This window comes from Bombina bombina, chromosome 1 (genome assembly GCF_027579735.1).
Source record: "Bombina bombina isolate aBomBom1 chromosome 1, aBomBom1.pri, whole genome shotgun sequence".
NCBI classification, from domain to species: domain Eukaryota; kingdom Metazoa; phylum Chordata; class Amphibia; order Anura; family Bombinatoridae; genus Bombina; species Bombina bombina.
In genome coordinates this window covers 505,442,957-505,457,506 of record NC_069499.1, presented here as the reverse complement: position 1 = coordinate 505,457,506, position 14,550 = coordinate 505,442,957, and the positions used below count along the sequence as shown (strand labels likewise).

At 37.1% G+C, this 14,550-nt stretch overlaps 1 protein-coding gene across 3 annotated transcripts in view; it reads left to right on the top strand.

The window, feature by feature from the left end:
* MYO1B (myosin IB) overlaps window positions 1–14,550 on the top strand; it is a 482,457-nt gene that overhangs the window by 408,007 nt on the left and 59,900 nt on the right. For all 3 annotated transcript variants that reach the window (XM_053698590.1, XM_053698592.1, XM_053698591.1), the window contains exons 15-18: window positions 3,447–3,509; window positions 6,936–7,136; window positions 10,310–10,536; window positions 11,712–11,912. In XM_053698590.1, coding sequence (XP_053554565.1) covers window positions 3,447–3,509; window positions 6,936–7,136; window positions 10,310–10,536; window positions 11,712–11,912 — 692 coding nt within the window. The remainder of the gene's footprint in view (window positions 1–3,446; window positions 3,510–6,935; window positions 7,137–10,309; window positions 10,537–11,711; window positions 11,913–14,550) is intronic.

The following is a 14,550-nucleotide window of genomic DNA, read 5'->3' as shown; positions in this document are numbered from 1 at the left end:
ACTTTGGAGCAGGTGAAGGGAACCTCAGGCAGTTATCATAGATGCTCTAGTGGTTCCTTTCATCTGATGTACTTGTTCTCTCCGTTCTGCTTCCTCGAGTGATAGCTCGAATCAAGCAGGAAAGAGTTTCAATAATCCTCATCTCTCCAGCTTTGCACGCAGGACCTGGTATTTTGATCTAATTCAGATGCCCAGCTCTCCTCCCTGGACTCTATTACGAAAGGATCATCTGTCTCCGTTTTACACAGGGAGGTTTTTCAGATTCTGGGCCAGATTACAAGTGACACACTAAGTATTTATTTTTCCGATTGCGCTCTTACACTGCTAGAAGTAAACTTTGAACGCAGGTGGGTTAGCAAGTGTATTACAAGTTGAAAGTAAAAAGTTGCACAAGAGTCAAACCCGGTGTGTTGTAACTTCAGGACTTTGGGTAACGTGACCGGATAAACTTCTCCCCATAGACTTCAATGGATTGTGCTTTAAAAAAAAAATAACACTTATCGTTTGTGCTCTAATCCGCCACCACCAACTGCACTAAAGCTGAAGGTAGTTCTGAATATTTCACATTCCAATTTTTTTCACAAATATTTTTTTTTTTTTAGTTTGAAATATAGATTTCTGTATGTATGTATGATTCCTTTCAAATTCCAAGGATTTTGCATTTTCTTCAGGATGGTTTAGATGAGGTTTTATCAGCCAGTTTCGTTGAAGGGTCAGATTTCGTCCCTTTTCGTATTATACCATAAGAAACTCGCTAGATTGCCACATATTCAATCTTTTATTCAGGCACTTGTCAGGACTAGACCAGCGTCGTCTCCTTGGAATCTCAATTTAGTTTTAATTTTGAACCTATACATAATTTGTATATTCAGCTATTGTCATGGAAGTTTTTGTTTCTTTTGGCTATTTCTTCAGCCAAAAGAGTTCACAAGAACTGCTGGTGCAATGATAAATGCTGACAGTGTATGCTGTCGGCATTTATCAATGTGCAGCGGACATGATCTGCAATATCGGATCATGTCCGCTCGCACAATAATTTGGCCCCAATATGTTGAGGCTTGTGGACTCTCACCACCTTGTGAAAGAAAGCAAAGTTTATGCTTATCTTATAAATTCATTTTTTTCATGGTGGTAAGAGTGTAGTAGGCCATCCCAACCTTTTTATTAGCTGATGATTCTAGCATGCACCTCATTTACCCTTCTTTGTTCTTCCTGTTGTTTTGTTTTTCCCTTTGCTTCGCTATACAGTAGACTGTTCTTGATATTCTGGGTAAATTTTGCCTGCTTCCTGATGGAGAGGAGTTTAATGTGATATGTCAAGGTTCGTGGACTTTCACCACCATGAAATAAATTAATCAGAGGTAAGCATACATTTTTTTTTTTGTGGGTCATCAGTTTTGCTAAAAATGTATGTACTTAAAAAAGCATTGTCTATGTGTATCAAATAGTTTAATCCCCTTTTCCCTTCTTAGTGTGAATTCTCTTCATGTAAACCATTACAATGAAAATCATAAGGAAAATATGTATATGATAAATTAAAGGACCAGTCAACACAGTATATTTGCATAATCAACAAATGCAAGATAACAAGACAATGCTATATCACTTCAAATGAGTAGTAGATTTTTTTCTGACAATTTTAAAAGTTATGTATTTTTCCACTCCCCCTGTACCATGTGACAGCAATCAGCCAATCACAAATGCATACACGTACCATGTGCAGCAATCAGCCATTCACAAATGCATACACGCATATTCTTGCACATGCTCAGTAGGAGCTGGTGACTCAAAAAGTTTAAATATAAAAAGACTGTGCACATTTTATTAATAGAAGTAAATTGGAAAGTTGTTTAAAATTGCATGCTCTATCTGAATAATGAAAGGTTAATTTTGTTTGAGTGTCCCTTTAAAGGGACACAAGTCAAAATTAAAATTTCATGATTCAGATACAGCATGCAGTTTTAAGAGACTTCTTATTTACTTCCATTATCAAATTTGTTAATCATGCAATACTACTGTATTTGTCTATCCTTTTAAGCACTGCTTTACAAAAGAGCTGTGCAAAAATAAGTGTTTTATAAGCATTTAAAATTGATATTTTGCTAGCTATCCTTCCTGGTATATTTATCAGGTCTCATCTGTTTTGACCAGTTAAAAGCAAATAAGCTCTTGCTCTGACTTAAAGGAATAGTCAAGTCCAAAAAAGACTTTCGTGTTTCAAATAGGGCATGTAATTTTAAACAACTTTCCTATTTACTTTTAACACCAATTTTGCTTTGTAATCTTGGTATTCTTAGTTGAAAGCTAAACCTAGGAGGTTCATATGCTAATTTCTTAGACCTTGAAGGCCGCCTCTAATCTAAATGCATTTTGATAGTTTTTTACCACTAGAGGGCATTAGTTCACGTGTTTCATATAGATAACATTAAGCTCATGCACGTGAATTTACCATGCAGATAGCTCTGATTGGCTAAAATGCAAGTCTGTCAAAAGAACTGAAATAAGGGGCAGTCTGCTGAGGCTTAGATACAAGGTAATTACAGAGATAAAACATGTATAATTATAACTGTGTTGGTTATGCAAAACTAGGGAATTGGTAATTAAGGGATTATCTATCTTTTAAAACACAAATTCTGGTGTTGACTGTCCCTTTAAGCAATCACCTTATTATTATTGGTTATTTGTAGAGCGCCAACAGATTCCGCAGGGTAGCAGAATCAAAGAGACCATATCGTATATATATAATTTAGAAGGAATTGCACAATTTTAGTCAGATACAAATTACAGTAAAAGGGGGGGGGGCAATAATGTACGAACATTTACATAATGTTTTAATTAAGATTATTTGTTGGATTTGAGTTTAATGTAAATTTTATTTATCATTTGTAATCTTTGTAGAAAAGGAGCTATTTGTGCAACTCAGCTATACGTACAAAATTGTTTATGTACAAGCCACTACAATAAAAAAAACTCTGAAAGTTTTATACTTTTTCACTCTCGTTAAAAATGGATAGGAAGAGTGTGTAATATTCTTAGACGTTTAGCTGTATGTACACAACACTGTTGACCTCTAGTTTGGTTTCTGGCAGTGTTCCAAGGAAGTGCATGGGAATTTGACCAAAATGGAGACCCTTTAAATACTTCCAGACATGGTTTCCATTCCATTCCCTGATCTTTGTCAAACAGCTGACGAAGGGATACTACATTTCTGGGTTCATAAGATATTAACCCCTTTAGTGTCAGCTGGGTATTGTCAGAATGTTGCTTTGCAATATCACTAATAGAATGATGGTCTATGTGCGCTATTTATCTGTCATTTAAAAAAATGAGTAAACTGTACTTTTCCACTAGTTATTTTATCAGATATTTGACTTCTGACTTGTGTTTTATTTCCTGCTTATAGCTTTTCAAAACCTTTCCCCCGTCTCTCTCTGTCTCCTTTTTAGGGTATTGAGTGGACACACATTGAATACTTCAATAATGCCATAATCTGTGATCTTATAGAAAATGTAAGTATACAATAAAGATTGTATTATTAGTCTATCAATATATTCATCAGCAGTTTATAAAGGACACAGAAGATGCAGTCAGAAGCATGTGCATAAATATGGAAAAACAAAAATGGTTAGGAAAATTACTTTTGAAGAGTGGTCTTGTCAAGGACTAATTAGATGACACTGTCTAAAATGAGTATGAGCTAAACATTCACATGTTGTGCAATAAAATCATTTGAATGTGTACAACAAACAGAAAATTAAAGCAAAAGTAGGGAGTTAGATGTGCAATCAGAACCATAAGCAAATGTTATTGAAAAAACATCATTTATACTTACCTGATAAATTCTTTTCTTTCCTGGTATGGAGAGTCCACAAATCCATTCAATTACTAGTGGGAATTCAACTCCTGGCCACCAGGTGGAGGCAAATAACACCCCAGCAAAGCCTTAAGTATCCTCCCATTACCCACAATCCCCAGTCATTCAGCCGAGGAATTATGGAAAGAGAAGAAGACTCAAAGGGTATAGAGGTGCCTGAGGTTTAGAAAAATTAAGGCAGGTCGTGAACTCTCCATGCCAGAAAAGAAAATAATTTATCAGGTAAGTATAAATTATTTTTTCTTTCCAATGGAATGGAGAGTCCACAAGTGGGAACCAATACCAAAGCTGGAGTCCACAGAATGGAAGGGAGGGATACACAAGACAGGTGAACCTAAACAGAAGGCACCAACGCTTGAAGAACTTTCCTCCCAAAAGAAGCCTCAGCTGAGGCAAAAATATCAGTAACGTTTGGAAAAAGTTTGCAATGATGACCAAGTGGCCGCCTTGCAAATCTGTTCCACAGAAGCATATTTTTTAAAGGCCCAAGAGGACGCGACAGCCCTAGTGGAATGAGCCGTAATTTTCTCAACCAGAAGAAGAAAATAGAAGTGGCCTTCTAACCCCTTCATTAACCTGAAAAGACAACAAAAGAGCAGAAGATTGATGACAATCTTTCGTAGCCTGTAAATAGAACTTTAAAGCACGCACAACATCCAGATTGTGCAATAACCACTCCTCCTTAGAGGAAGGATTAGGACAAAATGAAAGAACAACAATTTCTTGGTTTGTATTGTGTTCCGAGACCACCTTAGGTAGAAAACCTAATTTAGAACTGAGAACCGCCTTATTTGCATGAAGAAAAAGATAAGGAGAATCACAGTGTAGAGCCGAAAGCTCTGAAACTCTACTGGCAGAGGAAATTGCCAGCAGAAACAAAACCTTCCAGGACAATAACTTGATATCAACAGAATGCATAGGCTCAAATGGAGCCTGCTGCAGAACTTTAAGAACTAGATTAAGACTCCAAGGAGGAGCAATTGACCTAAACACAGACCTGATTCTAAACAAAGCCTGGACAAAAGATTAAATATCTGGCAAAATTTACAGACCCTGACCTTTTAGGGTACTGACTAATAAACCCTTCTCCAAGCCCTGCTGGAGAAAGGAAAGAATACGGAGAATTCTCATCTGACTCCAAGAAAAACCCCTAGATCTGCACCAATGAATGTATCTATGCCATACCTTATAAAAAAATCTTGCGAGAAACAGGCATACGAGCCTGAAACATGGTCTAAATAACCTTCACAGAAAAACCTTGTCTGGACAAGACTAAGCGTTCATTCTCCAAGCAGTCCGCTTCAGAGAGACTAAGTTCGGATGGAGGAAGGAACCCTGAAGTAGAAGATCCTTCGTCAGAGGCAATTTCCATGGGGGGAATGACGACAACCTAACTAGATCCACAAACCAACTTCTGCGAGGCCACGTTGGATAAATTAGACTGAAATCCCATGGCACTGCCAGGGTGTCTCCCAGAGCTGCTTGAGGATCTCCTGATCTTGCTCCGTATCTTGGAAGCTTGGCGTTTAGATGAGATGCCATTAGATCCAGCTCAGGAACTCCCCACTAGAGGGTTAACATCAAGAAAACTTCCGGATGGAGAGCCCATTTCCCAGAATGAAAGGTCTGCCTGCTCAGATAATCCGCTTCCCCTGGGAAATGAAATCCAGAGAGATGACAATTGTCAGACTCTGCCCACTGAAGAATGGGAGTCACCTCCTTCATAGCTAACATGCTCCGAGTTTCTCTTTGGTGGTTGATATACGACACCGAAGAGATGTTGTCCAATTGAAATCTGATAAACCGGACTAAAACTCAGTTGAGGCCATACTGATAAGGAAAGACAATTCTATGGCAGAAAAAAACACTCTTGATTCCTTGAAAATCCTGGCTTCCAAACAGCCAGTACAAACAAACAATTCAGCACTTAGGAAAGGATTGAGTGGCCACATGATCACAAATTCAAAAGTAAGGTGTGGTCCAATAGAGATATTAATCAAACAAAATAAATGGTAACATCTGTGCAAAATAATCCCCATAGCCAAAAACAAAAAAGCCTTCACATGAAAGAACAGTGCCCTGAACATCTGCCCAATAAATCCTTAACCTTTAAAAGGGATATTAAGTCTCATAAGGATCCACCTTGTTCTTTAAGTATCCTTTTTTTTTTTTTTTTAAACAAAGAACTTCTAAGTGCTGCATCCTTCTCACCTAGAAGGTAAAAACACTTACCTGTGGATCCACTGTAGGCAGGTACAACAAACAGGTGTGACAGAATACTCACTGACATAGACCTGTAGATAAAGCAAAAACAGAGTAACCAACCCTGGCTTTCTATATAGGGGTAGCAAAAATGTTGGAAGGTAAGTGAAGACCACCTTGCCGTCTATCAACTGCTAAAATCCACCATTACTCTTACTAAAGAGAATTACATGGATACAGTATAACCCCACTCCTTGCTTGTAGGGAAAAGTACGCATTAAAGAATTTCTTCAGACAACTTCTTTGCATATCACCTACAATGTTACGCAGGCAATGAATGACTGGGGATTGTGGGTAATGGGAGGATACTTAAGGCTTTGCTTGGGTGTTCTTTGCCTTCATCTGGAGGCCAGGAGTTGAATTCCCACTAGTAATTGAATGGATTTGTGGACTCTCCATGCCATTGGAAAGAAATGTAGATTGTAGTTTGATCTTTTATATAGTGATAATTCATACTGGACTCCTTTGGGATTTCATTTGAAAAAAACAGGGAAAATGCATTGTGTGTAGTTCTATACAGTGCTTTTATTTGTATAAAAAAAAGACGCTGGTACTCGATTAATTGATATATTATGCTCAGTAACTTTGAGAAAAGCGACAGTTATTTACAATGCCTGATAGATTTTGGAGCATCCTGTGGGGAAAACCTAGCGTATTTTGATGATGATTACAAATAGTATCTGTTGTTGGAAGTGGCGGTACTCCGTACTGGTGAGTAGCCCCATGAAAAACGCCCTGGTGTGTGTGTGTTTGTGTGTATGTATATATATATATATATAATTATTTATTCTCTTTACAGAATCAGAATGGGATCTTGGCTATGCTTGATGAAGAATGCCTACGGCCAGGCACGGTTACCGATGAGACTTTCCTGGAAAAACTGAACCAAATCTGTGCCACCCATCAGCACTTTGAAAGCAGAATGAGCAAGTGCTCGCGTTTTTTGAATGACACCACCCTGCCACACAGCTGCTTCAGAATTCAGCATTATGCTGGCAAGGTACTTATGGAGTCATGTCTGATGGAAACCCGAACATTTTCCAAATGATTTGTCTGTCACTTGCTATTGCCAAGCATTATTGTTCCAATATGTTAAAACGTTACACGTTGCTCAGTGCAGAAATACAGGATAAGCTTATATTTATTAAGGTGTCATCTTACATCGTTATCGTTTCATTTTAGTGCTACAGAAAATTATGCAAAAAGCTATAAAAATATATAGGTGATGCAGGAAGTTTTTCATGGTTATACATTTATCGGATACTCTGGAGAGTCATTAATTCAGTTTCTTTTAAGCAGATATAGCACAGAAGACGTGAGCATCTCAGTTGAAGACATTTATATTTTTCTACTCGAGAAATAGTTTGACTATGCAGAATATTTTATTTTTACAATTGTGTTCTGAAGTGTGTAGCAAACTAGAACAACCAAACTATGGATTTGATTTTTTTCATAAAAATGTATAAACTTTAAAGGGATATGAAACCCAAATGTTTTTCCTAAGCTTTCATTCCTGCTTTTTTCAAATAAAGAAAGCAAGAGAACAAAGAAGATTGATAATCGGAGTAAATTAGAAAGTTTTTTTAAAATTGCACGCTCTATCTGAATTGTGAAAGAACAAAATTGGGTTTCATATCCCTTTTAAGTAAATCATAATTATTAGTACACAAGAATTTGCAGCTGATTTGACTCTTGAAACAGTCTAATATGTGAAGATACTACACTTGGCCATAATGTTGCATTTACCTTTTTATCTGCATGCTAAAAATAATTTAAAGGTATGTGAAAGTCAAAATCAAACTTAAAATAAAATAATAAAAACTTTAAGGGACACTAAACACTAACACTGGCGCACTTATTAAAAATTAATAGGACCGGAAAGGGTTAAAGGGACACTGAACCCAAATTTTTTCTTTCATGATTCAGATAAAGCATGCAGTTTTAAACAACTTTCTAATTTACTCCTATTATTAAATTTTCTTCATTCTCTTGGTATCTTTGTTTGACAAGCAAGAATGTAAGTTTAGATGCCGGCCCATTTTCGGTGAACAACCTGGGTGGTTCTTGCTGATTGGTGGATACATTCACCCACCCATAAATAAGTGCTATTCATCCACGAACAAAAAATTGTCTGGCTCCTTAGCTAGATGCCTTCTTTTTCAAATAAAGATAGAAAGAGAATGAAGAAAAATTGATAATAGGAGTAAATTAGAAAGTTGTTTAAAACTGCATGCTTTATCTGAATCATGAAAGAAAAAATTTGGGTTCAGTGTCCCTTTAACCCTTTCCGGTCCTATTAATTTTTAATAAGTGCGCCAGCAGGTCTTATTTATTTTACCATCAGCCTTAGGGATACAGATGGGAAAGTGATGTGTCACATTATATATATATGCCAAGCTCCTCCCTCCCGGCCTCTCAATTCTCCCCATTCAGCCAGGACAGCGTGCTGTCCAGTGCCGTCTTCCTACATCGGTCCCCGTGCTTGCGGCGTCAGTCTAATACCAGTGATCAGTGCATAGCGCCACATCTAGCCTAGCTGCGCACTGATCACTGGTAATGTAACTGGGAACTTCTTCACCTTTCTGGTCCTATGTCGGAATATATCCGACATCGGACCGCAAGCGGTAAAACTTTGTCGGATATATTCCGACATAGGACCGGAAAGGGTTAAGAGCAGTGTTCCCTCTAAGGCTATAGTTTGTGTGGCCCAGCAGTGAAACAGTTAATTAGTTAACCGCACCCTGCAATTAGCAAACACTTCAAAATGCAGACTGCAAGTTCTTTTATTAAGTGCTTGCTAATTGCTGGGTGCGGTTAACTAATTAATTGTTTCACTGCTGTGCCGCACACAAAACTGGCCTTAGAGGGGACATTGGTTAAGAGTGCATTCAATTTAAAAAAAAAAAAGCAAAACTTTCCAGTTTCCGTCTATTATAAAATTGACTGTGTTCTATTGGTATCTTAAAGAGCATACCTAAGTAGAGGGAGTGTGTGTTATGTAGAAGCAGTGGCTACAATGTTTGTACCGGGCTCCTTTTTTATTGTAAATAATGTATAGACGTTACACTAAGCACTATAACAAATTCATAAAAACATCAATGTGTTTAACTTGGAAAGGAGAAGTGAAAATGTTGACCTAGAAACCTTGAAATAACTTGTGAAAATCTACCATGGCTAATATGGAAACAAATATAATAAGTGCTAAAAGATCAGTGTCCATGAATTTATTTTGGTGTTTCACAGCTACATTTCTTTCATATATAATGTATAGAAAGAATATTGCCTTAAAGAGACATACAAGTGCAAAATGAAAATGCTGTAATGTTTTAGTGCACTATTGCTTGCATTTAATGTGTGTTTTAACCCCTGTAAATGGATGAAACTCCGTTATCTCTAGAGCTGTAGTGCACTACTGGGATCTAACTGAACACACTAGTGAGACAAACGTGTGTAGCCACCAATCACCAGCTAGCTTCTAGTAATGTATTGCTGCTGCTGAGCATGTATGTATGCTTTTCTACAGAGAATACCAAAAGAACAAAGTACATTTGATAAGGTGAATTTAAAAGTGTTTTAAAGGGTCATTATAGTTGGAAAAATGACATGCCGTTCAGGAGCCGCGGTGCCATGCTGGTCCTCAGTGGAACTCGTTGATCCTATTAGTTGCACAGTGGCAGGTTATGCTTAGGACCAGCATGGACCGCGGGTCCTGAGCGGCACACTTACTGTGTGTTTAACCCCTTTACAGGGGTTAAACACACAGTACTGCAGGGTTGATAGTCTTAAAATGACATGCTCTAATTCGTTAGACTATTATGGCCCTTTAAATTACACGATCTTTGAAGCAGAAAAGTTTAATGATGTAGTTAGAGAATATTGAGTAAATGGGTAAACCACATGCTGCATCAGTGTCATTTTAGAGAAGAAAGTAAAGTCGCTGCGGGTTTGGCACAGATAACTGATAATTAAGGATAAAAAAATAGTTGTAGCTTCATAAGAGGTATCTTTTTAAAACAATATAATTTTCATTATCATAAATAAAAGGCAACTAAATATCTCTTGGCAGTATATGATTTACTTTATTTGGACAGTGGAGTTCATGGCTTTTGTCTTCTAATGCTAAAACGCAAGGGTTTACGTTGTCCTTCACTCACCGTCATGCATGTTTTACAGGTCATGTACCAGGTAGAAGGATTTGTTGATAAGAACAACGACCTACTCTATCGTGACCTCTCCCAGGCCATGTGGAAAGCAAACAATCCACTCATCAAAGCCATGTTCCCTGAAGGCAATCCAGCTAAAATTAACCTCAAGAGACCACCCACTGCTGGCTCACAGTTCAAAGCTTCAGTTTCGACCTTAATGAAGAACCTGCTAACCAAGAACCCAAATTACATTAGGTACTGCTCACATTTTACAGTGAAACATACAAAAAAAGATGCAATAACAAGAAAATAATCAAATTAATTTCAAGCAACAATGTTTAGTTAGTGTAACTTGCAGAGGAGTAGATGTGTAGCGGTATTAGACTTAAAGGGACAGTGTCCAACCAGAATTGTTATTGTTTTAAAAAAGATAGACAATCCCTTTATTACCCATTCCCTAGTTTTGCATAACCAACACAGTTATATTAATACATGTTTTACCTCTGTGATTATCTTGTATCTAAGCCTCTGCAAACTGCACCCTTATTTCAGTTATTTTAACACACTTGCATTTTACCAATCAGTGCTGGCTCCTAGGAACTCCATGTGCATGAGCACAGTGTTTTCTATTTGACACACATGAACTAACACCCGCTAGTGGTAAACAACTGTCAAAATGCATTCAGATAAGAGGCGGCCTTCAAGGTCTAAGAAATTAACATATGAACTTCCTAGGTTTAGCTTTCAACTAAGAATACCAAGAGAACAAAGCAACATTGGTGATAAAAGTAAATTGAAAAGTTGTTTAAAATGACATGCCCTATCTAAATCATAGAAGTTTATTTTGGACTAGACTGTCCCTTTAAACAGCATGACAACGCTGCTAATTACTAGAACATGGATGCTCTCACCAATACATATGTATGCAGCACTGATTAGCTCAAGAGAGCACATTGATTAATGTCTGAGTTAAAGGGACAGTAGGTTCAAAATCAAACATAAATGATTAGCTAGACAGAGCATGACATTTTAAGCAATTCACTTCTATTATCAATTTTGCTTAGTTCTCTTTGTATTCTTTGTTATAGAGTAATCCTAGGTGAGCTCAGGCACATGTATGTGTCTTTAATTCTCTGGCAGCAGTGTTTGCAACAATGCTTATAAAAATGTTATACATAGTTGTAAACGCTGGTGAAATAGACTTAAAAAAGTTACACGTGCTCCTAAATGCCTATCATCCTACCTAGCTTTACAGTTCAACAAAGGATACCAGCAGAGCAAAGCCCATTTGATAATAGAAGTAAATTAAGATTTAAGACACTGTATCTGAATCTTGAAAGTTTTAATTTGACTTAATTGGAAGTTTAAATTGTAGTAAAATGTTAATAAATGTAAGTGTCTATAATTTGCGTGTTGTGTGTAAATTTCAGATGCGTTAAACCAAATGACAAGAAAGCTGCTCATATATTCACTGATGCCCTTGTAAGTCACCAAATCCGATATCTGGGTCTCTTGGAGAATGTTCGGGTCAGGAGGGCCGGCTACGCCTTCAGGCAGCCATATGAGCCTTGTCTGGAGCGGTACAAGATGTTGTGTAAGCAGACATGGCCTCACTGGAAAGGACCTGCCAGGTACGTAACAGGGATATATGCAGAGACTTCACCAATATTCCGCTGCAATTGTGTCTGCCTGTCACGCACTCTATCTAGATGGTCTGTTTAGATTTTTCTGTAATATTTACATTTTAAAGTTCAAATTCAGTCATAAGCGGGTTTTATGTGTGTTTCTACATCATAAATGTATTGACTCAATGCAGAAAAAATGCTTCTGGTCAAGTTAAAAAATAAAATAAAAATACCTCAGTTGACTAAACTGCAGTTTTACAGACTGAGATTTTGTCAAAAACAATGCAAGTTTTCTACATAACTTTACTCCTTACCAATGGCCCATTTAATCTGCTTGAAGATTGCTAAAGAGACAAATAAGTGCAAATAGAAACTGATCTAACGTGTTAAGAGTATTTTATTACTGTACTATGACTTGCATATAACTGTGTTTGACACCATCAAAATGGTGAAACACGTAGTCACAGAACAGCAATGTACTACTGAAACAAATCTGCTGGCTTCACACATATGCCTCTTGCTATTGGCTCACCAATCATCAGCTAGCTCCCAGAAATGATCACGGTAGCAATAACCAGACACTTGTAATGGCTGGTTAATTATTGCGGTCCCGCAAAAGGGCAAATTTGCCCATTTGCAGGAGCGCAATAATTTAGCGCTTCACTTGTAATCTAGCCCTTGGCCTTTGTTTATAGGTGTAATGCATTTCAAATAGTTTGGAAGCATTAGTTAAAAAACAAACTACATACAAATGCTTATTTTAAATGTTGTCACTTCTATATTGATGATATGTCACATGTACATGTGTCAATAAGAGTAATTTACCACATGTACACACATTTTTATTTTTCGCACTAAGCACTATTGAGATGCAAAAACTGTTCTACTGCAAAAATGCTTAGATTTATACTTAAAAATTCATTCAGAACTCTACATAAGCTTAAAGGGAAAGTGAAGTAAAAAAGAAACGTTCATGATTCAGACATAAAGCAAAAATTGCTCCCTAACACACAGATCCGGACAAACAATGTATGAACAGCAGTGCGTGATCCAAACAGGAGAACTGTAAACTCGGTCAATCGTAGTAATAAATAAGCGAAAGATAAACAGTGAACAGCTTACCCCTCGAAGTGTGACTCGTCCGGTCCCAGGGAGCAGGGACACCAGGGCAAACATTGTAGTAGCTGGCGACTTGTACTCCTTTTGGAGTATCCGATCCAATCCTCCTGGTGTCACAGATCCGTCTCCCTCCTCAGACGTCACGGGGTGTGTGTGCCGTCTTCTCGCTTCCCATTGGATAACAGCAATCCAGTTAGGGCATTGCACAGGGCTTTGGGGAGTTAAAGGGATATACCCATCCACTGGTGCTGCACGCTTGGTGAGATCAGCAATGCATAAGGAAGAAAAAAAGAGGAGAGGAGCACCAGCATTTAAAAAAATAATAAACTTTATTCCAAAAACTAATTTAAAAATAGTCAGAATACATACATGTGTAGCAAGATAAAATAGGAGTCAGCAAGCCTAGCTGACGCGTTTCGGCTGTATGCCGTTGTCAAAGCTAATGGAATTAAGAAAAACTCACCGCCTCTTAAGAGTAAATTGACCCCTATTGGTTAACCAATATTGCTTCATATTAACCTTTACTTGTCTATATCGGGCTAACTTATCAATTACAAGTACATTATTCCAAACCATGAAAACACAGGCTGGTATGCTTTCTCCTTCAGTGAATACTCACTGAAATGCAGAATATATCTGACTACATAGAGCCAGATTATCTAAAGGAACAGTGACGGTGGGTGTAATTATAAGTCTAATACTTAAGAACCTAAATGCAAACACAGATATTTATGGACACTATTTTTCTATCAAAACCTACAACTAATTTACTTATGAACATATCATATTGGGCGTAGCAATAGTAATTCCATATTGTTTGTGGAACTGCAATATGAGATGAGACCTTGAACACAAGTTGGGCTATGCTTCTATGGGCAAATGGTAGCAATCCACACAAGCTTATACATGTATATAAATAAACAGATAAATACAATCATCTAGAAAAACCTTATACATGTGTTAAATGAAAAAAGATTCATGTGTTTGGAGACCGTTATGAGCTTAACAGCAGATATTTTGTAATGCTAAGAACATGGTAATCGTCCCTGTATCCTGGATATTACACGTTTCACATGACCATGCACCAGAAATCCAAAATAGAAAACAGTGATCAGTACTACTAATTACAAGTTAACACATCTGTAACAATTTCAATTATGTATGTATGGTAGCATCTTAACCCACTGGCCTGGCTGTATGTAACTCTCATCCCTAAGTCACTAACGGTCCAAAAATTATAGATACTTCTAGAATGTATAAATGTATGGCTGGAGTGCCATTGTATGATGATTGTAAAATATATAACCAATCTGCATAGTTTAGGTACATTACAGAAGACATTTACTTGTCTTTAGACTAATATTGTAATCTAAGATCCCAAGGACTAGAATTGGTAACACATGAAAATATATATTTATAGTATTCATGAAGCAAAAATGTCTTGTGGGGACTGATAGTTAAAGGATATATATATATATATATATATATATATATATATATATATATATATATATATATATATATA